General features: G+C 45.1%; 1 protein-coding gene across 11 annotated transcripts in view; it reads right to left on the reverse strand.

The window, feature by feature from the left end:
• Positions 1-27,023, reverse strand: part of PTPRM (protein tyrosine phosphatase receptor type M) — an 853,909-nt gene that overhangs the window by 20,292 nt on the left and 806,594 nt on the right. For 5 of the 11 annotated variants that reach the window (XM_055126601.1, XM_055126600.1, XM_055126599.1 and 2 more), the window contains 6 exons: positions 14,660-14,776; positions 9,032-9,186; positions 7,881-8,016; positions 5,688-5,837; positions 4,768-4,941; positions 2,479-2,610 (listed from right to left, as the gene is read on the reverse strand). In XM_055126601.1, the coding sequence (XP_054982576.1) occupies positions 2,479-2,610; positions 4,768-4,941; positions 5,688-5,837; positions 7,881-8,016; positions 9,032-9,186; positions 14,660-14,776 (864 nt within the window). Of the gene's footprint in view, positions 1-2,478; positions 2,611-4,767; positions 4,942-5,687; positions 5,838-7,880; positions 8,017-9,031; positions 9,187-9,685; positions 9,752-13,899; positions 13,951-14,659; positions 14,777-27,023 lie in introns of all 11 variants that reach the window. The other 6 variants (XM_055126595.1, XM_055126592.1, XM_055126591.1 and 3 more) reach the window with 3 other exon arrangements.

The following is a 27,023-nucleotide window of genomic DNA, read 5'->3' on the forward strand; positions in this document are numbered from 1 at the left end:
TACCCCACTATATTATCATTCTGGACCCTTGGTGGTTTTTCATTTCTCTTTAAACTTTCTCAGAAAGCCTCCAGTTAAGCCACGAGCATAAACCATATGCTACCTAACAGTCTGTCTGTCCTCACAAGCCTTGTCAAGCTTCGGCATGCTAATGTATCTTTGGACACTCAAGTGTTAAAATTAAGAGGCATTCAGGTGGGAAGCTGAGATGGTAGGAAGACCCCTTCCATGCACATTTGAATGATTCTGCCCATACTTTTAAAAGATAGTTCAGGTTTCTGCTTGCTCTCTCAGTTCAAGCCCTGATCAAAATCTTGTCACTTACTTCAGAGAAATATGAATGGCTTAGGCCAGTATGCGGGGCTGAGCAGACCGCATTCTATACTTGTGCCAATGTAAACCATGTAGAAAATGGCTTAAATGGTGCATGACATGTCCATAAACTGGCCCTATGAACACTTGAAATAGTTGAATTGCCAGCCTCGCACAATTGCAAAGCTTTTAAGTTCAAATGTTCAGTTTAGTGTTCTCTGAAAGACCAAATCTCAGAAGTCTCCTTTCTCTCACTCTGAAAATCAGCTCTGCCAAATGGAACTGGGGTCTCTTGGGTCTTCTCTCACTCTTAAACCAAGGCTCAATTTGAGTCCAGTCAGTTTAGGCTTAGAATGCAGCTACACAACTCAAGACTGGCTGTTCAAAGAGAGCACACCAAAATAGTTTTTTGTTCACTAATATGAGCTAATGTGAATGGATATGAATATAGTGTATTGTTACATTTCAGTATTACATTAGGAAAAAATGATTCTGAAGGGGGGAGGTTCTTATCCTTATGGTCAGTGATTAAGGCACAGAGAGGAAGGGGCAGAGGGGTCGTACAGTGGGGAGGGCATTTGCCTTGCATGTGTCTGACCGGGTACGATTCCCAGCATCCCATATGGTCCCCCGGGTACCACCAGGAGTAATTCCTGAGTTCAGAGCCAGGAGTAACCCCTGAGTGTCGCCGGGTGTGACTCAAAAAGCAAAAAGCAAAAAAAAAGGCACAGAGAGGGAGTGAAATCTGACTGAATGGCAGTGAAGGGCGGGGAGTCCCTTATCCTTCCATCTGTGAGTAAGGATAGGGAGACAGAGTGCAATCTGACTCAGTGGCACTGGAAACGATAAAGTCAAGACCCTGGTTCTGTTTCAAGCTGGTCTTTGAAGTCCCCGACTGTGGTGGCTACTTGTCTTGATGCTGACATCCATCCTCTGGAAGGTCCAATGGGAAGGACATCGAAACTATTTTAGCTTCTTAAGCAAAATAATGGGACTAGATCAGAACAAGGATTATCATTATTATTTCATTAACTAGCTTTCAGGCAAAAGCCTTAACAATATAACGTAGTGTTTCAAACATAATTAAAACCATTACAGAGCCGAAGTGACTGTCCAAGGAATTTATGGCAGGCTGATGGCAATAAAATGGATTTTAGGAAGTAAAAAAAATCTTGTTCAATTTGGTCGCTAAAATACTCTAGACCTCGCTCTCCTTTCAAAAGAATTTGTCTCTACTACATAGAAAAGAAATTTAGTCCCAGAACAAGTCTATTCTTAACACATTCTAATGTCCAATGTCCCATAATACTCTGTTGAGCTACACCCTCCAGCCATAAATTCTGCACCTACTGGGCCACGGAGCTAATGCCCTCCTGACAAATCCCTTTAAAAAATGTTTCTAACCCTATTACTAATATTGAGTCATCACTGTTCAATTTTTCTTCTTTCTCTACTTAAGAAAAAGAGCTACGCAAATGCCTCATTCATCACTCTGGGCTTCGCTTATCTTCAAGTTCCAGTTTTATTCCTTTTCACTCTCTTTACCAAAAGGTTGACAAAATGAATGGCTGTCCCTTTAAATCACAGGTGGGGCTCCTCTGTCAGCCATGGTGATGCTCCCTGCTGGTGGGCCCTGGAAGGATGGGGACTTCCTTACACACCTGTCCTTTCTTCCCAGCTCTCTGGTTTGCCTGCTTTTTCTGGCTCTGGGACATTCCTGTTCAGCCTTCTCTGCCCATTATTCCGTGTTTTAGCCAGTCCTCCCATCCCACGGCAAAGCCCCATTTCTGTTTTCTGTGTGGGGGCCACAGCTGCTGTGCTTGAGCCTGGTGGTACTGGGGGCCCACCAGACTCACACCCCTGTGGCATTGGGGAGGAGGGCATGTGGTGGCCTAGAGGATCAAGCCAAGGCGTGGCCCGTTGAGCCGCGTCTCTGCCCTCCAACTCCCCTTCTCACTAAGTTCCTTCCACCGCCTCTGACTTTAGCCTGTCTTTTCTGTTTCAAACCCTGCTCTGACCAATTCCTAATTCCCCCTGATTTCCAACTGCTGTTTCAGCATTTGCAGTTCTCAACCTGTGCTGGACCTGCAGTTTGCCATGTACAAACAAAGCAAGTACAGATTTGACCCTGACCCTGAGCTCGAAGTGCAGGAACTGTAGCCTCACCTGGGCAGGATCCACATCATTCAGCATAACGACAGATGTGCAGTGGTAATCTAGGACCAGTCTCCAGAAGTCTTTGACTGTGTTTGGCAAAGGATGCTGAGTGACTATGAAAGCTGACGGCTGTTTATAGCTCTGCAAACACAAACAAGAAAGATCCAAATATACGCAGGAAAATGGGAAGGGAAGCAGCTAAGGCAGTTTGTGACATAAAGCACTGAGCATTTTAAACAATCGTTGAATTCTATTGATGTTGTCAATGCCAAAACAGACTAAACAGAAATTCACCAATAGGTCAGATATTCTTATTTTGATAGCAAGAAAACTTAGTACTTCTTGCAAGTTTTTAATTTTTAAGAATTTAAAACTTTAATTTTGGAGAGGAGGCATCAGAAGCAACACTCAGAAGGCCTGGGGTCCCTTTCTGGGATTCTCATCCAGACTGGCTGGTGAGGGTCTGGGAAAGTGGTGCTGCTCGGGCCCTGAGGTGCTCAGAGGCCTTCAGGGCTGCATGTGACAGTGTTCAGAAGACCAACAGGTCCTGAGGATAGAGGCAGGGTCAGCTGTATGCAGGGCAAGCACCTTAACCCCTTACTCTCTTTTCAGCCCCTCTTGCGATTTTAAAAGTATTTATGAGAGGAAGGCAATTATCAGCCATATTTAAATATATTTAAATATGGCTGATAATTGATTTTATATATATATATATCTTGTCCCCGCACCTGGCTGTCTTCACTGCGGCCCCTCAAAGGGGGTGGGTTGAGTTTCCCTCCCTGCCCCGAGCAGAGCCCCTGCAGCTGAGGACCTCTGGAACCCAGCCACAGCCATGCTCAAGGCCCCTCTCCACATGTTCGGACAAGCCTCATGTATGAAGGAACCAGGAGAGAAACCCAGGTGTGTGGGACCCGTGGCAGAGATCTCCAAGCCTGCTTGGATTGGGTCTGGGCCTCTTCTGTCCAGATCCCCCATTTTTCCAGTAGCTAGGCGGTCACACCCACAAACTGCCCCTGGCGCCCTGTAATCCCATCGACGGCCAACATCCAGAGACTATAAAACCAAGCTCCCGGAAGCTTGACATTTTATAGCCTAGTTCTCCCTCTCGGAGAACCTGGCAAGCTACTGAGACTTTCCTGTCCACATGGGAGAGCATGGCAAAATCCCCACGGTGTATTCATATGCCAAAACCAATAACAATCATGGGTCTCATTCCCCTGACCCTGAAAAAGCCTCCAATGTGGCACCGTTGGGAAGGACGAATAAAGAGAGACTTCTAAAATCTCAGGGTTAGGATGAATGTAAATGTTACTGAGACCACTTGAGAAAACCAACTGTCAACGGGATGATGATGATGATGATGATGATGATGATGATGATGATGATATATATGTATATATATACATGAAAGTATATATACATTTTTGTTTGTTTTGTGACCCACACCCAGCAGTGCTCAGGGACTACTCCTGGCTCTACTCAGGAATTACCCTTGTTGATGCTCAGGGGACCAAATGGGGTGCTGCAGATTGAACCTGGGTAGACTATGTGCAAGGCAAAAGCCCCACTCACTGTAATATCACTCAGGCCCTGAGACATGCTTTAATGACAGGAATTAACTTTAAAAATATGCATAATTAGTTTGACCCCTCCTAAGATGTTTGCTTATTTTCATGGGTGATTATGTTACTTATTCCTTCTTAAAAGGAACACATGCTTTTTATAGCACCGGAGAGCTTCAAACAAATTTAAGTACCTTTTTACTGATATCACAACAATAGAATTAAAATTTCCATATCCGCATTGAAAATATCCATTCACTTTCCCCATCCATTGAATAGCAAATGTTCATTCAGCCTGAAGTAAACAGACTGACAGGAGGTAATGAGTTGTGTGCTATCTGTACTGACGGGCAATTTCCCCCATGTTAATTACAGTCTAAATTAGGAGGAAAGGGAACGAAAATAATGCTGCAAACCATATTATCCCACTCCACTGCTTTAGTGACTTAATAGCTGTCTCTTGCTCTTTGGCCAGTAGGTTAAAAATTTAAGTGTTGGGAGAATGACCAGAACATGTTTCATTTATCAACACTTCCTGCTAGTGATGTCGGAGAGACCAAGAATATCAGCTTTGACAGAAAAGCATATGTGGAAGAGGAAACACTGAAATTGCTGAGAGAATAATTCATATCTTAAACAACGGCCACCAAAGCCACCAGGGAGATGAGTGGAAGGCGCACAGGCCTCCCTTGAGGAGGGGCTTCGGGCGTGCTCTGAGGAGGCTGGGCAGGCTTACGTCCATGAGGGCGGCGTTGATGTAGTTGCTGCTCTCGCCGTCGATGGTGATGAGGAAGGGCAGGCAGCGGTCGGGGGGCAGGATGTCCATGCACCGGTTTTTCTCGTGGTTCCGTGGCAGGAGCGCGATGCTGCAGTCTTCCACGCGCAGCGTGGGCGTCACCATGTTCAGGGTCTGCAGAGAACCCACGCACACTGGGTGAGACAACACCCACCAGCACTCGTTCTGGTTTAGTCTCGCAGAAGATCTAAGAGTTCTGCTGCCTATTTGAACATAGCTTCTCCCTCACCACCCCTCCCCCTGGTGATACCACCCGGGAGCCCTCATTGGCACAATAAGATCTGAATTTCTCTGATCTCTTCTGGGATTTTTGTGCAGATGGTGCCCATTAGACTCACAGGCCACCAGGGATCCTGAGCACTAAGTGTAAGGGATACTGACTAGGGCTGGACTGCTGGACCCTTGGGAATAAAAGGTTGGGTGGAGTTTGGTCAACAGTCAGGTACCATTAGGTCAAAGGTGACAGTGAAAAATGCGATGGACTGGCAAGTGCTCTGAATGCTCTGCTTGGTCTGGCTGCAGCCAGCCGACACCATGGAACCAGTAGAGTCTCCGTTCAAGGGAAGAACGTCACTCTGTTAAACCAGTGGTTGTCAACCAACACTGACAATACCTACGCCCACTGTTAGTTGGTACTGTTGGTGTGGTGGGAATCTCCTGGTGTCAAGTGGGCAGAGGCAGGGATGCTGCTAGATATCCCACTGGAACAGCACCCCTGGCAAAGAATTCTCCAGCTCCTGATACTGATAGTACTGAGAGCTGAGCAAATATGTGTTGGATCAAGGATTCAAGAGCTGACAAGTTCTTAGGAAGAAAAGTCAAAATCATAGCTGGTTGCTTCTCCCTCCAGTGGGACTTACCCGGAATTCCTCTTTAATCTGGCTTGAGTTTGTTTGGGGATCCAGTTTGTTCATATCATAATACAGAGACCGGACTTGGGAAGCGGGGACAGAGGTATCTCCGCAGAGACAGGCTTCCAAGATGGCATCATGGATGAATACATATTGCTCCTAGGAAAGAAGTTAGGACTAGTTAATCACAAAGAAACTGAAATTACCTGAGGGTGCAGTGGAAGGAAGGAGGATACTCCACATGGTTGAGAACACAAAATAGGGGTCTCTCAGACAGTTCATTCCCTACAGAGAGGAAGCAGGCAGAAGTATGTGACTGCTGGGGCAGGGTGTTCTAGTATCTGTCATCCTGTTAACCACCAGAGACAGCTGCCATGGGACCAACTGGCCCACTGTGGATTACTGTCAGAGGAAGAGACAAAAAAGGGACTCCACACCAAAGTATTAAAGGATGATTCAAGCCAATCAGCTCATAAATACTTGGGTAAATATTATAATGCTAGAGTAACTATGGCAAAAATACTTCTGTTATTCTGATCCCTTGAATTTGGAAACTATTATTTCAGCTGAGGGAAAGAGCCAAAAAGCATCTCTCTATGATAAAGAATTTGCTAGGAAACTGAAAAGTGCAAGGCAGGTCCAGGGGAACATGACATCCCCATGAAAATAAACAGTCCCGTGTCTTTAGAATGAGTTATTTTGAAACATTAATCAATGTAATAATTACAGGATGTATCAAAGACAAGCTCTTGAGTGTGTGTGCAGAAGGTCATAATTTTAAAATGAGTTCTCTAATTCTCAGCTGCCACTGACTTTCCTCATAATTAATTAGTAAAGTTTCATCCTTAAACTTTACTAATTACCTGTGCATTACCTGTTTTGATTACTTGTGATACAAAAAAAGTCTCATTATGTTTTAACTGACTTTCTATAAATAATAAGGACTTTTAGTTCCGAGAAACAGTTCACTTTTAGCTAAGCAACACTTTGTGAAAGACCATGTGGAAAGATGGATGTGGAAAAATTTTGTCAGTGATAAGGGATATTAAAAATACATTACCAAGGGCTGGAGAGATACAGTGGGTTGGGTGCTTGTCTTGCCTGCATGTTGCTGACCTAGGTTTGATTCCCAGAACCACAGATGATCCCCCAAGTCCTTCCTTAGTGTAGAGCCAGGAGTAAGTCCCACAGTAGGGTGTGGGCCTAATCCCCCCGCCCCTACCTCCCAATATTCTAAACAGATCCCTAACGAAAAAGAAAAAGATCATGGAAGTAGCTTTTTTAGTTTCTGCTATGTTTTCAAAAAATGGAATTAGGTTTCCTAGTGATTTCCTAGTGGCGTGTGTGTATTCTAGTGCATAATTAAAATGTAAGAAATTCATATTTATCCTTCATTTGACTTCATGAAATATTTCAGGTAGCTGAAAGGAAGCTCACTTAAAACAAATATTTTTAGTAAGAATACATATTTCCTAGGGATATAATATAATACATTTTTCAAAAGTTTAAAGCTGTGATATACCTTGAGTTATAATTTACAGACATACTCATTGATCTGAAGCACTTCTACAAACTCAGTAAATTCCCATGATACCAGAGTATTGGGCAGAATACTTATAGACAAGAGAACTAAGTGTACAGAGGATACCCTGAGTCACTTGGTAAAAATGCCTAACTATTCCTCAGGATGGTTTACTCTGGTTACCGTCTAGTTTAAGACATCAGAAGAAAAAAATCACTCTGAAACTCTGAATGCTTCATAATGGGAGTCTACTGGGTCCTTTGATACAAAGAAGACATGTGAAAATTTAGGTTACTGGCTGCACATTCTGTTTCCTGGGAGACTCATGATGTTTTGTTTAAGAAAGGAAAAATGAAGGGGCTTAAAGAGAGGCTGAGAGGGAAGGACTGTCAGGAATTTCACTTTTTTTCTTCCTAGGGATTTATTTTTGGAGGGGGGTTGGGGGAAGTCATACCCGGCAATACTCAGGGCTTACTCTGTGCTCAGGGGTTACTCAGGGATCTGGGGTGCTAGGGGTTGAACCACAGTTGGCCTTTGCAAGGCAAGTGCCCTACCCCTTTACTATCTCTCCAGCCCTTTCCGAGGGAATTCTGAAGAGAGAATCCTTATCTGTCTTTCCCTCTTGGCGTAGGGGAGTGGGACGCAGAGGGACAGTGGGGATCAAATGCATGGGAAAGTACCTCCGTCTGCACCATGTTCACTCGCCGAGACCGCAGCTCCCGGACGCAGTTATAGATGTCCACGACCCCTTCCCTTTCTGCCATGTCCAACATGATGTCGATGACAATGAAGCAGCCAGTCCTTCCTGCACCAGCACTGAATGAAAGAGAGTGTCAGTGAAGGGGGGAACTGCCCTGTGGCCGCCTCTTCCCATCTTCCCTTATGGTGAAAACAACACAACAAACCTCGAGTGTGTGTGTGTGTGGCGGGGGAAGGGTCGTTGAGTAACACCTGGAGGTGTCCAGGGTTTATTTCTGACATTGCTCAGGAGCAACCCCCACCCCTAAGTGCTCAGAGGATCATGCCAGGGATTGAATCTGGGTCAGCTGCATGCAAGGCAAGAGCTTAACCCTTATATAATCTCCCTGGCCCCAATCCATTTTATTTTATTTATTTTTGTGTGTGATTTAAAAAAAAATACCTACTTCCCACTTTATTTAAACACCATGATTTACGAAGTTTTTCATGATGATTTGTTACAGGCATTCAATATTCTAACACCTTTCCCACTGGCACTGTCATCCTCCTCCCATCATTGTCACCAATTTTCCCAACCACCCCTCAAAGCTTTCCCAGTAGCAGGCCCACAATAATTTATTTTATATCATTTGTTACCACTGAATGGCTAACGGAATGGTCAAAAAATACTTCCGTAGAAGAAAATTTGTGAAAATTGTAGTATCTCACCAGGGGGACATGAAATCCTTGTCTGAGGATTGTCTGAGGATTAAATCCTCGCTGTCATTGCAAGTTAACCTTCTGTGATAGTGTTTTTGTTAGTTGAGATTGGTTGGCTTCTATGTTACATCCCATCCAATCTATGTGTTACTACTGGAATGTCAGAGTTGCAGAGTTTGGAGATGTCATTCCAGAAAATCCAGAATATTTAACTAGGCAGTCTGGCCAAGGGCATGGTAGTGGCTTTGAGGTGTGGGAGCTGCCAGGGCTTAAACAAAGCATTTTAAAGCAAAGAAGCTCAGTGGCGATCAGCACTTCCATGATGAAGGGCAACCATGACCTCAGTGGGGCTCCCAATCATTCCCACCAGCCCAGCAGAGCCTGTGTCCCCTCCCTGTTGTGTTTCCCTCAGAGCTCCCGGGGCCCTGCTTACCTGCAGTGCACCACCAATGGGCCTGCATTGGGTGGGCTCTTGGATTTGACCTGCCGGACGAATCCCAGCAGGCCCGTGGCATGGTAGGGGACCCCGTGATCTGGCCAGCCAGTGAAGTGAAACTGTCTGATCTCCCGGATTTCGTGCACGCCCCTCTGCCGTTGGTCGGTCAGCAGGACACGGGAAGAGAGCAAAGAATCAAACTGATAAGCAACTGGAATAGCATCACGGGACCAGTAAGCCTGGGGCTAGGTCACTCTGAACTGATGAAAGAGAATTGTTCTTAGACAGGACCCGCACTGTGAAAGGCTGATCACAGGAAGGATGGTGTTGGGAGGGGTGGAAAGGGAGGTGATGTTGGGGGGAAATGCTAACTGGGAGGTACAGTTCCAGCAAAAGGATGGTTCTTTCTGAGGCTCTGAAATTCCCTTCTGAGGCGGCAACTCTAGCAGCCTGTGTGTTGCTGTAGTGTGAAGTGCGAGAACACACAGAGAGAGGCAGAGAACGGGGACCGGAGCAAGGGAACGAAGGTGTCTGTGCTCAACAGCAGTGACTGACTGAAATGCAAGGCCCTGGCTCTGGCTCCTCTGTGTTCCGGTTGGGACAAAACTGTGGAGGGGGCTGGAGAGATGGTACAGTGGGTAAGGCGCTTGCCTTGCATGTGGCAGATCCAGGTTCAGACTCCGGCATCCCATATGGTCCCCTGAGCACCGTCAGGAGCTGAGCACAGAGCTGGGAGTAAGTCTTGAGTATCACCGGTATGGCACCCAACCAACCAAACAAACAAACCAAATCACCACCCCCAAAATAAAACTGCTGAAGAACAAAAGGGAACTAGTTTGTAATAGAGGCCCGAGAGCTAATTTTTCCTTTTCAACTCATCTGTCATATTTTTCTTTTTAATTTGGACAAACATTTAACTGACTCCTGCCATCATCGAGAAGCTGGGTGAGTGCAATGGTTTAGAAAGAGGTGCTGGGGCACAGAGCCTGAGGACTGTGTCCTGTTTTGAAGTGGCTATGAATCAGGCCTGTGTGGCAGCCAAAAAAAGATCTCCAGGGAAGTCAATGTCCACTGGAATGAGGTCCATCAATCATCTGAAGGCAGAGGACTCACTGCCATTGAACTGCAGGGAAGGCAGAAGTGAAGACTCATGCTTTGAAAGTTTGTTCTTGCCTTTAGAACAATTAAGTTGATTTATAGCCTTCATTTTTTTTTCCTCTTAGTCTAGTATTAAGACTATGTTTCTGGAACAGTCTCCTTTGAAAACAAGAATTACTTACGGAATTGAAGTTAGAGCTCAATTTGAGATAAAATTTGATTTTCTCCCTTTTCTTATTCAATGACTATTTACCAAATACCATATCAACATGTTAAAATCTGGGCTTGCTTTTAATCTGTCCTTTATTTATTTATTTATTCATTTACTTTGCTACACTCAACAGTGTTCTAGAATTATTCTTGGTGCAGTATTGAGGGATCATGCCCTGAGGTAGTCAGGGACATTCAATGCCAGAGACTGAATTCAGGGCTTCTGCATATGAAAAAATATACCCAGACTTTTGGGTTATCTCTCCAGCCCAATTTTGTTCTATTATAATATCAAATACCCACTATCCTGGTCATATACACCATCTTGATGGACTTAAAGTGATGTACTTCAAGAGTACATATGTACTGTTCATATGCACTTAAAGAGCAAAGGGAAAAAATCAGGATTATTATGTGGTTTGTAAGACTAAAAGGGGAAAACAAGGGGCTAAAGAGATAGTCCAGTGGCTGGGCACTTGCCGGTCATGTGACTGACCTGGTTTGATCCCTGGCACCCCACACAGTCCCCTGAACTCCACCAGGAGTGATCCCTGAGCACAGCGCCAAGAGCCTGCTCTGGAGCACCAAAGGGTGTGCCCACTCCCCACCCCCAAAGAGGCAAATGATGGTAGATTTTGAGATAAGTCTTATTTGCTCTCACTGTATTTACATACCTGAGTTTAATAACTAACAACTATTGAAGCTTGATTATTCTTTGAAAATCACACACTCTCAAATGGAGTTTAAACATTAAGGAATTAAGCCATCAGGGATTCAAATGAAAATTATCACTGTCGTCTGCTAAATATGTTCTATGAACCCAGATTAAAATTACCAGGTAGTTAGAAGCCTTTCTTCTCACTGAAACCAATATAACATTTAGCCAATCCCGGCAGTCCCTTAAATAACCTCCCACTGTCTTTTTTTTTTTTTTTTGGAGGTGGTGGAAGGAACTCCCAAGCAATACTCAATGTCCCGGGGCCCACTGGTGACTATTGGACCAGCAGTTCGATACAAGGCCCCAAGGACACAGTACTGCCTCCACCCTGCAGTGTGAGGGGTTCCTCATGCTACTAGGCTGTGCTCAGAGTCTCCAGGGCAGCTCCCAGCGATGCCTGCAGGATTGTACTGTACTATGGTGTACTGTACTATACCACTGTACTATGTGGTGCTGGGAACTGGAAACTGTTGCACTATCTCTTGGTCCCTCCCCTGACTTTTTATATGATGACTGGGGCAGGGGACTTTTCCAGTTGATGCTAAACATCATGAAGTGGTGAAGCTTTTAATAATACTGATTTATGCCAAAGAGGATAAGAGGTCATTTTATCTCTCCCGTACATGTTATATTTTGGGTTTTTATTTTTTATTTTTTGGAGTCACACACAGTGGTACTCAGTGCTGACTCCTGGCTCTACACTCAGGAATCACTCCTGGTGGGCTTGGGGGACCATATGGGGTGCCAGGATTGAGCCTAGGCCAGATGCATACAAGGCAAGCTCCCTCTCTGCTCTAGTACCATGTCATTATTATTTTTTAAAAGAACTGCCCTTTCTAAATTTGCTAGATTTCAGCTCTAATATCCCAAAGTCCCAAATTCCATCTTTCACCAGATGGACCCTCCACTGATCTAAGACTCACTTTCAAACTAAATAAATGTCACATTCTGGGCTGAAGCAAACCTTTTTCCCCAAAGACCCTCCAGTTTCAAATATGCTCACTATTGGAAAGATCAGCTAGGGAAAGTGCTTCAGAGCCAGCACTCATTCTCAGTAGCTGACATGCAGATTCTCCTTTTGCTATTTTGTAATATGTTTGAGGTGGCCATCATAAACGTAATCAGTGATCATAGACCAAACACTACAAAAACACTACCCAATGAGAAATGAGGCTTCTGATTTTTTTCATTGTAACAAATATTAATCCACAAAAGGTGATATTCACTTCACTTTCCCATGTGTTATAATGGGAAGAAGAACATAAGACACTTTGTGCCTAGCCCTAAGTACATGATTAATAAATATTGGCAGGGATAAATGAATCATTAAATCCATGTTGTGTCTCTGAGATACCAGGACTATATTTCTACTTTCATCTCTGGAACCCACAACATCTTGGTATGCAGAAATGGATGTTATTCGTCAGCTTTCTTTCTGAAGGACAGATGGGAATCGATTCATGGGTCACTCTGGACTCTGTGGAGACCTTTGAGCAGACTGATCGTGTGTACTGTATGCCATTTAAAAACTCTCTGGCTACGAGCAGTCAGATACATAGAAAGGCACAATGACAGACCCAGGCAGACCAGGACTGTCTCTACATGTTTTGCAAAGTAGCGCCCAAATTTCTTTGTCACCTTCTGGTGCTTGAGAGAACATGCTTTGTAAATAGAATCAGAATTGCAGGACTTTTTAAGTATATGCTTGACTTTTTTAAAAAAAGATTTTCTTCTAATGAGAAAGTTTAAAACCTACAAGAAGTGTTCCACAGAAGTACTAATGATTTGTTTTCCTTAAAGATTCCAATTGCTCGGTTAGAAAATCACTAATGTGTCATTTTGATTTCCCCAAATGCCTTAATAAGCTCTTATCCTTCCTTTTCTTCCACCACCTCTTTGCTGGTTGTCTGATGACTAAAATAGCTGGGTATTTCAGAAACATTTCTGAACAGCTGGAAATGTAGGAGAATACAATAAGAGGTTAAAAAAAGAGCAACAAACAAATCCTTTAGCATGAGATGCATTTTCAGATTATTAAAGAGCTAACTATTATTCAAAGAGCTCCATGTTTAAGTGATGGCTTTGGATGATTTTTTTAGAATACAAAAATATTGAGGGTCTTTTATCACTATCTGTCTTAATGTAGTTATTGATGAGTGCTCTTGCGAAGAGCCATACAAAAATCCTCCATGTGTTATTTTTTTCCCCTTCAATCCTACCCAAGAAAGAAAGAAAGAAAAAAAAAGACATCAGAGTGCAAGGTTCAGGATTTTAAGAATTGAGTCAACCAGAACTCTCTATTCTTTGAAGTCTCCAAAGCCTCCTGCCTGCTTATTAAAAAAAGACTGGCGAAGGGAAAAATGCTAAATAGTATAAGAAACAGATTAAAATAAAGTCTTTTCAGCCTTATGATTCCATGACAAATATGGATTGGAAAACCAGGCTAGATAGTTCTAAACTTCAGGGTAAATTAGCCAATAAGCAGATGATGCAAATTTCTTCATTTCCTAAGACCCGTCTTGCTAAATCCAAAAAAAGTACAGAGACAAGGAGAATAGAGAATAGAGAGGAAAGCTACAAGCGACTCACTGCCTCGAGCCGCTCACTTATCACGCAGGTCCTCCAAAGGACCCGTATGTTGTTGAACGAATGCACATTTCCCTTGAACAAATCCATGACAAAATTGCTCGGTCCACTACGGGGATCAGTTAGGAAGAATTAGTTCTTGATAAAAAAATGAAAAAGTTTGTGAACTTCAGAGACCAAAACTTGTGTTCCCATAGAAGGCAAGAAGGCAGAGCATTTGTCAGGCACATCTCCTCCACTTTCCCCATCCTACCTGTGACACTTCTCTGGCTGGACTGCAGTTTGCTTCACTTCCGGCCCCTCCCTATGTCAGCAGAAAGAGGGGGGATAAGCAAATTCCCTGTTATGCCCTACAGTGCTTCCCAAAGAAGAAGCCCCATCCATGCACATGGGATGAGGCAGAGAGAGCCAAAACACAGCATTCCCCGAGCCCACGCCAGCAACTACAGAAGGCTAAAACCATGGGCGTGAGGATGAATGGAGGCAGTGGTTCATGCACATGTGTTCTGTGCTTAATGAAGATCAATCACTTAAGTTCTGGTCGGTTCCTTCTATGTGGAAAATCAATCAGTGACTATTGACAATTGTCCTGAAAATTCTCAGGAGGTCGGGGGTGGGGTTCCAGGAATTAGGACCCGTGTCTCAACACTGACAGGACGTCACTTCTGGGAACCTTATATGGATATACAGCATGAAGAACATTTATCGAGGTGTGAACAAAGAGAGATGGGTTGAAAAACACAAACCAGACTAAAATGAAAAAAAGGAAAGAGACAAATAGGCATTATTTTTTTGGTTGTCACAAAATATAGATTCTTATGACATGGGAACACTTTGCTTCAAAGATGGGACTGTGCTGTTCTTGAATCAGAGGACATGATGCAATCTGGAAAAATCACTGAGATGGGCCTACTTGCATTCAGGTGTGACCACAGATACATTTCTTTGGTAAGTTAATGAGTCCAGTGACACTAACGTCTGAAAATATATTTAAAAACAGTGTGAAAACTTACCTTTTCAACAGCAAATGTTCTGATTACATATTCTGCCAGTAGTTCTGTTTCTATTAGGGTGACTTTAATGTCTTTATATATCTCTGTGTCATCTGGCCAGTATTTGCAGCATTTGACCTTTAGAAAATAAAGGAAATGAAGGGTTTAAGGTTTTTGTTTTTGGACTTCCTTAAATTATGGGACTGGTTCAGTGGATAAAAGCTGTTATAAAAATGAAAGTTGAGGTATACATGCAGCAGGTATTTTTAGATCACCAATGCTTCCCCCAACCCAGAATAAAACAAAACTTAATTTATAGGCAGAGCAAAATCTATGAAAATTGTCTAAAGCTAACAAATTGTATTTATTGCAAATACCTAGTTTCTGTAACCATTCATTTCCTGTGTGTCTCTACTCAGGGAAAGGTCTGAAAAAAATAAGTAATAAAATTTGGGTTGCAATATTTTAGCTCTACTGGATGTTAAGTTAGTTCTAGGATCAGAAATAGACTGAACAATTTTCAGACGGATTAAACCAGACATCAGAAACAACATAAAGATCAGATTTAAAAAAGTTTTTTTTCCTGAAGAGGAAGTAACTGATTTTTTCCCCAAGCACAAATGACAGGTTTTTCTTCATTTTTTTCTGTTTTGGTTCTGGGACCCTTTCCATCAGTGTTCAGGGACTACTTATCACATATTGCCCAGGGGTCACTCTTGGGAGTGTTCAGAAGATCATGAGGTGCCAGGGATAGGAACCTGGGCCTCCCACATGCAAAGCATGTGCCCATGACACCTTTTCCCCCTCTCTACACCCTGTGGTGCTCAGGAATCACTCCTGGCACACTTGGGGGGAACATATATGGTGCCCAGGAATGAATCCAGGTCAGTTATAGGCAAGGCAAATGTCCTACCTGCAATACCATCATCTCAGTCTTATCCTAGCTTCATTTTAATTAAAGTTAATCCAATGTCCAGTGTGAACACAGTCTCCTCAGATACCTGAAGTCTTTAACGTGAGGTTTTATAAAAAAAATTGAATCAATTTTATAAAAAAGTTGAAAAAAGTTGTTCATGATTGAGCTTCAGTCACACAATGTTCGAACACCCGTCCCTTCACCAGAGCACATTCCCACCACCAATGTCCCCAGTTTCACTCAGGCGCCCCTGTAGCCTGCCTCTAACATGAAGATTTTTTAGGTGGAAGATTGTTAGCCTTGGGCTCCTCTGAGAATTTGTTTCCTTTGACCTATAGCTCTTCCTGACATCTGCAAATGCTTGTGATGAGGGAGGGGCTGGGGAGGCTGGGCAGGGGCATGGAGCTGTCCCAGGGCTCTCTGTCCTCTGCCCTTGACTGTCCCCTCCTGAGCTCCAGCAGTGCTCTTCACTCCTTTTGTCACTCCTCCACAGGTAAACCTCTGAAACTTGATTTCCTTTCTGGGATTTCCCCCTGGAGACTGACCAGCACCTCATCTACCCTGTTTTTCTGCGTGGAAAATGGTGGTGGCATCATCCATGTGGCGAGAGCCACCCCCTAAGACTTCCACCCAGAGGTAGGAACTCTGCAATATTGTGGCTCGTAGGAGATCATGGGAAGGGGGTGTTACCAGCACGCTCTCGGCCCAGATAAGATCCGGAGCTGCTGCTCTCGAAACAGACCCTCTGCTCCTAAAGACCATGATCCAAGAGGTCTTCTAACCCATTTTGGCACCCAGAGCGGCTTCTTACAGAAATGCATCTAGACTGTGAACTGAACTAAAATATCAGAAATCCAAAACCGTGCGGCCGCGATCGCTCATAGAATCTTCATTCTCAGCAATGAAAAGAAATTATTAAATGATTTTTTTTTCAGCAGGCCTGATTGTTGGGGGAAAATTCCAAACAATAATAGTGAGTTCTCTATTGAAATATTGAATGTATTCAAAGTATAGAGAGAATAAAATGAAGATCATTAGCTACTTAGGTGGGGGCTGGGTGGGAGGGGGGTATGTTGGGGTTCTTGGTGGTGAACCATGTGCACTGGTGAAGGGATGGGGGTTCAATCATTATATGACTGAGACTTAAACCTGAAAGCTTTGTATTTTTTCATGGTGATTCAATATAATAAAATAAAATTAAAAAAAAGAAATAATTCTCAAAATATATTTTCTCACAATTTATTCCCACTGCCACTATCTTAGTTCAGGCTCTGCTGACTTCCTGCTTTGGTGCCCTATTCAACTCTTCCAATGTATAATCCCCATAGGCATTAACTGGCTCTGCTCAAAAAACTCCTATTTCCAACTATTGCCTGTGAAATTAAATAATAATTTAGTTTGCTCTGGCATCTAAAGATCATTTTGTATTTAGCATTTTCAGTCTTATCTTTGCTTACTCTTTTCTATCTATTTATCTATCTATCTATCTATCTATCTATCTATCTATCTATCTATCTATCTATCTATCTATCTTCTTGATAGAGTATACCAAGAGTATTTCGCCCGCATGGCAGAGACTGGCAAGCTCCCTGTGGCATATTCAATATGCCAAAAACAGTAACAATAACAGGTCTAATTCCCCTGATCCTGAAAGAGCCTCCAATCGTTGGGAAAGAGTAAGGAGAAGCTGCTAAAATCTCAGGGCTGGGACGAATGGAGACGTTACTGGAACCTGCTTGAGTAAACTGATGAACAATGAGATGACAGTGATACAGCGATACAGTGATCTATCTGTATTGATATATATTTTGTGTTCAAAGATAGGTTTTTCCTATCCTGAAGTCACTGTCACTGTCACTGTTGCTTATAGATTTGTTCAAGTGGGCACCAGTAACGGGCTGGAGCGATAGCACAGCAGTAGGGCATTTGCCTTGCACGTGGCCGACCCAGGTTTGATTCCTCCACCCCTCTCAGAGAGACTGGCAAGCTACTGAGAGTATCTCGCTCGCACGGCAGAGCCTGGCAAGCTACCTGTGGCATATTTGATATGCCAAAAACAGTAACAACAAGTCTCAAGATGGAGATGTTACCTTTCCTGAAGATGTTGCCTATGTTGAAGTAGACCCTATAATCTAAATTCTGACTCAAGCCAATCTTTCTGTTTACAATCTTCTCCACCCATTTCCGAGCTGAAAATTTGAAAATTCGAACTGGGAAATTTTCATTTCATTCTTGAAATTTATGAATGAAATTTATATTTCATTCTTCAAAATAAACCTGGCCTTTCAACATGTTTTATTTTGGGCGGTGGGAGGGGGGAACCCAAGAGTGTTCAGTATTTATTCCTACTATGCACTCAGGGGTCACTTTCGGTAGTGCAATGACCATATTTGGTACCTGGGATTGAACACCAGTCAGCCACATGCGACACAAATGTTCTACCCAGTGTACTATGTTTCTGCCTCCTGAACAAGGTGGGTGTGATAAGTAGGGCCAGCTAGATGTTACAGTCAGATTTTCCTAAACCCAGTATTGGTAAAGGTTAACTGTATGTCTCAAATGCCATACCTTTCAAACTTCCCTGCAGAGACTGCAGAGATGTGAGCTCTCGCTCTCTCTCTCTCTCTCTCTCTCTCTCTCTCTCTCTCTCTCTCTCTCTCTCGCTGTGTCACCATGTGATCAAATGTGCTGTTATTCTAGTTCAATACCTTTCTTACATTGCTTGACATTCATTACCTGCCAGTTTGAAAAGGCTGCTGTGTTGCTGCAAACCCTGCAACATCAGGTACTGTCCTTAAACACACTAAGCCTGCATATGACAAGATTATCATATGATCCTATGCAGGATCCAGGGTAAAAGGGAAAATTTCCAGATTGGGAACATTCACAAAGTGAAGCACTCACAAAGAAACCTTTCCCAGAATGGCAAGCACCTCAGCAGGCCAATGTCTTAGCATAGTGACAGGCTGATCGTTACCTTAAGCTACTTCCTAATAGAAATGATGGGTGGTGCAGAGTTGGATTCTAAGGTTCTAGATAAGCCTTAGTACCTTGCTAGGCAAGGTGCCAGCAGACAAACAGGGCAGGAGGAAACAAAGATGGTTCCTGTCCACCTAAAAATCTTAGTTTCCTTTGGGAATATTTTTTTCCCTCTCATGGGAACATTATTTGTAATTTTATAAATAACATTATTTATATCTATAAAATATTATTAAAATATTATTATAAAACAAATATGTATGAGACTAAAGCTTATCTACATTATTTCAATGATTTACATCATGGATACCTGTGCCTGATCTCAAATATTTCTAGCCATAAAAGGAATCTGAGCTGATCAAGCATACTTGAGGAGCTATTCGATTTGACAGCAGCCCTTTCACTTACTTTCACTTACAGAAAGTCTAATTGCTCTCACAGAGTCAAGTAACAAAGCGGCTTAGATGGTGTGGCAGTGGTCTCTAGACTGGGGATTTTGTTGGTAGCCTTTTGTGACTTCAGTCGGAGAGACATAAAACTACAGACAGAACATATTGGTGCTTTTCAAACTAAAAAGAATTCTTGATGAAACGACACACAATTAAGAAGTCCACTGTGCTGCATTTGAAGAAGAGAACAAAAAGCACCCTTGTATACTGCAAACACTGTTAACTAGGTATAGCACATCAAATAAACTACCTAATTACACTGCAGTCAATGTAGGACTTATTTGTCTGATATTGTATGCTCACTTATTTTGGACCACAAACCCTCCCATCCTCAAATTTCCAATGATCATGCTTGTCCGATCTCTGACTACCTGAAGTCAGGCAACCCAACGCCCCTCTGCAATATGGATCAAAGACTTATTTGTCCACGGGGTTTTACATTCCAGATCCCCGGGCCAGCTCAGTCCTGCCCTCTCTGGCTGGCTCTGGGGATGCAGCACGGTGCCCCCAGCGCCGGTAGCAGGAAGCAGCCGCCTGGCCATTTATAGCAGGACAGGTGCCTCGGCTTTCCAAGCACAGCAAGTGAATGTCAGGGAAGTTGCTTGCTCTGAACCCTGTGTACCAGCCGGCCGGATGCCACAGCTGAGGCATCGGGAGAAGAAAGGAAGCTCGGGGGTTCCTTCCTTCCAGAGCGTGTCTGTGGGCAGCGCCTGTGCCATGCAGAGGCACCTGGCGAGGTGGACCCCAGAGGGAATCCACCCTCCCCGTCTCTTCCCCGGAATATCCCGCAGTGGCTAACCACAGCTGTTTCAGCTCACTGAGAGCCTTTCTAAATTGCGCTCCTCCTTAGGATCTTCTTAACTACTTGGACTTGTGTCAAGTTATTATTTTGTTGAATCAAAAACAAAAGAGAGAGGAGGGACGTTTGCTTCTCTCTGGATTCTCAGACTATGCATGCTGGTGGGTGGTGCCCAAGCTGCCTGCTGGCCTCAGATCTGGTTAGAAAAATCCCTTTTTTCAAAGAAGAAGAAAGAAAATGATAGAAGATGAAGAAATAAAAGGAAGAGGAGGAGGAAGAGGAAGAGGAGGAAGGGAGAAGGTAGAGGAGGATGAGGTGGAATGAAGACGAGGAAAAGAGGAGGAGGAGGAAGGAGAGGAAGAGAGGAGGAGGAAGAGGAAGGGAGAAGAAGGAGGAAGAGAAGGAGGAAGAAGGGAAGAGGAGGAGAAAGAGGAAGAGCAGGAGGAAGGGAGGAGGAGGAGGAAAAGAGGTAGAGGAGAAAGAGGGAGAGAAGGAGGAGGAGGAAAGAGAAGAGGGGGAGGGGGAGGAGGGGGAGGAGGAGGAGGAGAAATAGGAGAAAGAAATGTATGTCACCACCATGATTTACAGTACTGTGAGTATTCAGAAACACAGTGTTGTACACCACATCTATCATCCGGGTATCAGCATCCCTCCATCACCGTCTCGAGGTCCCCTCTCCAGAAATCCTTGGATACCCCGTTCAGCAAAGTCACCTCTCCAGGCAGAATCTCAGTCTCAGGGACTGTTACTGCTGGCCATTGTTAAGCCCATCACTCAGCTTCTCTGTACTCCACAGCTGACAGACATTGAGTAGTTGTCCTCCTTCCCTTTAACTCACTTTGCTCACTTGATTCCCTCCAGTCCCACCCAAGCTGCAGGTAGTGGTGTTCAGGCCAGTGGTTCGGGGGCACCTGCTGGCACTAAGGAAGCCCAGTGCCATATGCCTGTCTCCTCGGGTCCTGCGCTCGGCGCTGCAGCAGCTGCTGTGGCTACTGCACAACTCAGCCTTGGCCTGCGCCCAGCTGTGATCAGACCCTCAGTCAGGGCTGCACCGGTCGCTGCCACCTGCATTTCTCAGCAGTGTGGGATAGGGGGAGTGTTGGTGGCTTTACAATTCACAAGCTCAAAGCAGCCTAGAAGCTGAATGGCCAGGACAAAATACAGAGATGTTTTCTTTTTTTGTTTGCTTTTGCTTTTGCTCTTTGGCCCACACCTGGTGATGCACAGGGGTTGCTCCTGACTCCACACTCAGGAATTGCCCCTGGCAGTGCTCAGGGGACCATATGGGATGCTGGGAATTGAACACGGGTTGGCCACATGCAAGGCAAATGCCCTACCCGCTGTGCTATGGCTACAGCCCCTAGGTTGTATTTTTAATTTTTTTCTGTTTGGCAGAGAACGGGGACAACATCCAGCAGTACTCAGTGCTTCCTCCTGACTCTGCACTCAGGAATCACTCCTGGAGGGGCTCAGACCATGGGGGTTGTCAGTGATTGGACCCAGGTCACTGCGTGCAGGGCGAGTACCCTGCTTGCTGTGCTACTGCTCCGGCCCCTCATACCAGTGACTTCTAACTTGTAGCTCAGCTGTGCCTCAGGTGCTGTAGTCTGAACCCTGAGGGGCAGAGCTCCTGGGCCAGCCTTGCCTGCTTTTATCTGCAGGGTGGCCTGTGTCTTTGGAGCAAGGGCTCTCACAAACCTGCGGGCTGTACTTGGGCAAGCTGGGGGACATACCCATAGTGTCTGATTCAGAATGAGGCACCCGCACCCCACACAGACTCCTGTGGAGGGTCCAGGCCTCTGAATAGCAGGGATTCTGCTCACTAAGGTGGATAGGAGCTGGGAAGGTCACTCACATCTGCTCATCTTTAAAATGGGGGATGATTTTAATTTCTATCATAGAGGCGTCTAAGGCCAGAGCTGCCAAGTTTGTCTTCACATTAGAATCAATGTGGTAAAGGAAGAGCATTCAATTCTGAGGTCCAGGCCACACTCCACACCTACTATCTCAGAGTCCTGGAACAAAGAGATGCTGGAGGATGCTGCATGGCTTCAAAGCACATGTTCTGTCAGTGTAAAGCCATACGTTTGATGCCAGGTACCATCCACCTAGCGGACTGAGACCCTAGCAGGGACTTATGCTGTCCCTGGCAGCTATGAGTGTGACCTTTTCCTGCACACAGCCTGGTCCATGACAGCACCATGGCCCGGAGCGCCCGTGAGCAGGTCTGCAGGCCTGAGGCTGGGGGCTGAGGAGCTCATGCAAGGAGGCAGCAGCCCCTTCTCCCAGGAGTCAGCCCCTTCTCCCAGGAGTGTGGTTTGAGGTCCCTAGAGGAATCAGGAAAGGGAGTGTGTCACTTTGTGAGGATTCCTATCAAATAGAGCTGTGAGAAATCTCCAAGACAGCCAGTTTCCAAACACTCATTTTCAAGATCATTACAGCTGCCAAACAAGCCTTTCATGCTTGGCGCCTGCAGCTCTGCATCACTGCATCCTAACAACTGGGCCTTAGCTGCTCAGGGGCCACTCGGGGCCCACAGAGAAGAGAGCCCATCGGAAGCTCTTGCTCCTTCCCTTTCCTTGCCACTGAAAATGAGGAGACACAGGGCAGGCTCAGGGGCTGGCATGGGGCAACGACTTACTCTAGGTGAGGTGTCTAGTGAGAGGCTGCAGAGTCAGACTCCTGCTTCTCACCAAGAGGATAAAATCACAGGGCTTCACACGGCCCTGCTAGTCTGGCTGCAGGGAGCAATCCCCCGTGGGAAGGAAGCCTTGTAATGACTAGCAAACAAGGTTCTTAGGGGAGAAGTAGGAAGAACTGTCACAGTTCCCAAAGCATTTCTCGTTTTTGTTGTCCCTGAACTCCTCCCCTCTCACCCTCTCTTCCCTTCCTTTGTTCTGTCACCACAGAAGAGAGTAATATATTGCCACATATTACAAAGATTATTTTGAAGAAAGAGTTTCAGAAAGAGACACCGTTAGTGGTTAAAGGACATTTCCTAAAGCTATGCTGTCTGGCTTTAAAGCTGGGCCTTATTTATTGACTGTGAGAACGTGGGACCATTACCTAGCACTCTGTGGCTTCATTATTTTGGTTTGTTTTGATTCTTAGGGATTACTCCTGGCTCTGCACTCAGCATTCATCCTGGTGGTGCTCAGGGGGACCATATGTGGTGCTAGAGACTAAACCTGGGTGGGCCACGTGCAAGACAAGTGTCCTTCCCTCTGACTATAGCTCCAATCCTGTGGCTCTATTTGACGTATGGCATGGGGATGCTAACAGGTGTTCTGTAGTACCTTCACATGCTCACCGATATGCATTGTACAGTTCCTCACAAAGGCTGTCTGATATGGGCCTTACCATGTTCATTCCAGGGTGCAGGACTGCTGGTGTGAATAGCTGAGTGTCAGGGGGATAGTAGCAGGGCATTGCCCAGCAAACATCTCCATCACCAGCTTCTGGGAGTGGCCTGAAGCTGGCATTAGCAAGACTGGGTGGGCACTATCCCTATCCATCTCAGGAAGCCCAGAACAGATGAGCTTCTGTGCTTGCTGGAATGTGACCTTTCTGCCTTAGTTCCAGACCTGGAAGCATTCTGAGAACACTGTGTATATGCACACATTTGCATGCATGAGTAAGGCACACATTACAAATACATTTCTAGGTGAAATAATATTTTATCTATAGAAACTACTTATAAAGGTTTCTCTGAACTCTTTTAAAAACTAACACTTAATCTCAAATAGCAAATCATTTTATTTTATTCCTGAAAGTAATATTATGCTATATGTCTAACGATACTGCAATTTTTAAGAAGGAAAAAATTTCCTTTAAAGTCAATTCTATAAAAATAAAAGTATTAAAGGAAACACCTGTGCCAAGTCCCAGGTCACAAGGTGGTTGACTGACAGCTGGATGAGCCACTACGCACACTGCTGCCACGGCTCTGTGTCCTATGGCGCTGCAACTCGGCCTGGCCGGGGCTGGGGCAGGCAGTGACTCTGCGGCTGCCGCTGTGGTTTCTCCATGCCCTGCGGATGCCATTCTGTCTGAATCTTGCAAAACAGCTGGTGAAGTCCATCAGGAATCATGCGTAGAGTTCTAGCAGGGTTCATGCATAGAGTTTCATGTTGTTGTCTAAGGCAAGATAGTCAGCTGGGTTTGGGAGCGTGTGAGGGGTTTGGGCGGTGTCGGCGCCATCTTGCCTCCAATCAAATATGGTGTGGTAATTCTGGAAAATGAGTAGGGAGTGTCTTATGACGTGACACGTGGCCACAAAAGCGGCCACGCAGTTTAGGAATATGTTTACTCATACATGAAGTTCGGCCTGAGTGTGTGGAAAGCGGCCTGGAGTGTGGCGGAGGTTGGGTTGTGAAGGTCAGCTACTGGGGCTGGGTCCCTTGGGGCGGGGAGGGCTCTCACCCGTCCCCCTTTGGGGTGCCCCAAGTGAAAACAGCCTGACGCGGAGTCCAGTGGTATGGTTATGGAGGCCTCATTTTATGCTCCCTTCTGGGAGAAGCAGCTGTGAGTTATGGACCGTGGCCGAGGAGGAGATTATCTGGCGCTGGCTGGAGGTGGCTTATCTGTGTGCCTTCTGGGCTGCCTGAGACTGGGGGAAGCAGGCAGAGGATCTCTCTCTCTGCTCCTGGGTCCCACTGAGCCCAGATCCAAGGTCACAAAGTTCCACATTACCTGGGTACTGTGGGACTCCACCCATGCCTGAGGCTCAGCCTGAGCATGTGGAAAGTGGCCTGGACCATGGTGGCAGTTGGGTTGTGGAGGTCGGCTGCCGGGGTTGAGTCTCTTGGGGCAGGAAGGGCTCTCACCCACCCCCCTCTGGGGTGCCCCTAATGAAGACAGCCTGGCACAGAGTCTGTTGGCATAGTTATGGGGTCCTCATTTTATGTTCCCTTCTGGGAGAAGCAGCCATGAGTTCTGGACAGTGGCCGATGAGGAGATTATCTGGAACAGGTGGGAGGTGGCTTATGGGTGTGACTCCTGGGTGGCCTGACACTGGGGAAAGCAGGCAGAGGATCTCTGCTCCTGGGTCCCAATGAGCCCAGAGTCTTCTCTATCTTGCCTTAGACAATGTGTGGCGTGCACATCAAGCATGGAATTCTATGCGTGATCCCTGCTGGAACTCTATGCATGATTCCTGATGGACATCGCCAGCTGTTGGAACGGCATGGGCGGGGTAAGGAGAAACCACGGCGACAAACGCAGCATCTCTGCCTGACCCAGCTGGGCCGAGTCGCAGTGTCGTTGGACAAAGAGCCATGATGACAGTGTGCATAGTTGCTCATCCACTGTGGGGTGCTGTCAGCCAACCACCGGGTGACGTGGGACTCTGTGCAGGTGTTCGATCTGGCACAGACCCTTCACGATAGGGTCCTGCTCTGCCAGCTGTTTAACAACCTCCGGGTGCACTCCATTAACCTCAAGGAGATCAACCTGAGGCCGCAGATGTCCCAGGTGCTGCCCAGAGATGCAGGCAGGTGTGTGTTTGTCACTGTGCAGATTGTTACAACATGCCAGTCGACCAAAAGCTTACATTCCGTAGACTGGGAACACCTGTAAAGGCGATTAGAGGCCACCCCAAAAGCCTCCATCCTTCTTGGAGAGCCTGACAAGCTACCAAGAGTATCCTGCCCTCATGGCAGAGCCTGGCAAGGTACCTGTGGCATACTCAATATGCCAAAAATAGTAACAATGACCGTTCTCATTCTCCTGATCCTGAAAGAGCCCCCAATATGCCATCAGGCTACACTAGCACATGACAGGGACAAATGGACATGTTACTGGCACCTGCTCGAGCAAATCGATGAACAACGGGATGACAGTAATACAGTGATACTAAAGAGTGTGGTGTAATGGAAGAGAACTGATTGGTGAACTGGGAGCAGCTGACTTTCTCTATGCTTGATTTTACCATGTGACCTGTGCATAATCATCTTTGCCCCTCGACTTCCTTATTTGTGGAGAATGAAGACTATTTGAGTGCTTGAGTGTTCGGAACCTGAGAATAATCTGACAGCATAGTTAGACTACATCTCCTACAGAGAACACAGATCACTGTGGACAGGAGTGTGGTTCTGAAGTTCCAGTTCTGGACCTGGTATTTACATGCTACATGACCTCTGAAGGCTTCAGTTTACCATAAGGAAAATGAAGATCAGACCAGCGCCTACATCAGAGATACATGCTGCCTTGGGAGACACGTGGAACATGTCCTCCCTTAGTGGTAACTGTCCTCTAGTCCATTTTACCACTGTTCAGCAAGGGAACTGTTGATGGAATGGAGAACTGAGAGCAGAAGAGCTCCATGACATCTACTGATTATGTTAGGCCTATTCCAGGGCTAGGTAGACCAAGAACTTTAAAGTAAGAAACACTCTTATGAGGTAAAATTCCTGATGTTAGGCTAAGGAACACACTTGTCCCAGTTCATCTCTTTGGCGGCTATAATCTTAGAAGTTAAAGAAGCAAGAAAGAGTTGCTTCTAAAGGGCACTAAACTCCTCGTCTCAGTTTCTCTCTTCCCTGCATCATAAGAGGATTACCAAGCAGAGAAAAAGACTGAAGAATGCAGTGACTAGATGGCCTGCATACTTCTCACCTAAGCTCAGACAAATTGGTCTTAGCATCTGAGAGATGGGATCCAATTAATTGAATGGATTAAGCATTCTACAAGTTCCTTCTGGATTTTGAGCTGTCTCTCCCATGACATCAGAAAGGCATCCATCTTCTGGCGGGGTGGAGCTATACTGGGATTCTTGGTGGTGGAATATGAGCACTGGTGAAGGGATGGGTATTCGAGCATTGTATAACTGAGATTTAAACCTGAAAACTTTGTAACTTTGTAACTTTCCACAATAAAAAATTAAAAAAAAAAGAGTTTATAGGAAAAAAAAAATAAGGTCTCTGAGTAAATCTGGTAGATATTCTGCAAGAGGATTCCTCACTGCATCATTAAATTCATCAATCTCTCTAGAGGCCTTAGCTCTCTGACACAAGTTTTGCCTTAGTAAATGACCGATATTGAAAATGATGGCAGTTACCAAATGGATTTTGGATTATCCTAAATATAAGGATTCTTGAATGATGGCAGGATAAACAGAAAAAAAAATCATGCATGCTAAAGGTAGAGCATGTCTGATATCTTGCTCTTGCCTTTTACAAATTGTGAGTACTTGATGAAGTTTTCTAACTTCTTTGATGAACCTTTATAATTAATATTTTAAGG

The sequence above is a fragment of the Sorex araneus genome, chromosome 2 (genome assembly GCF_027595985.1).
Source record: "Sorex araneus isolate mSorAra2 chromosome 2, mSorAra2.pri, whole genome shotgun sequence".
Classification (NCBI taxonomy): Eukaryota; Metazoa; Chordata; class Mammalia; order Eulipotyphla; family Soricidae; genus Sorex; species Sorex araneus.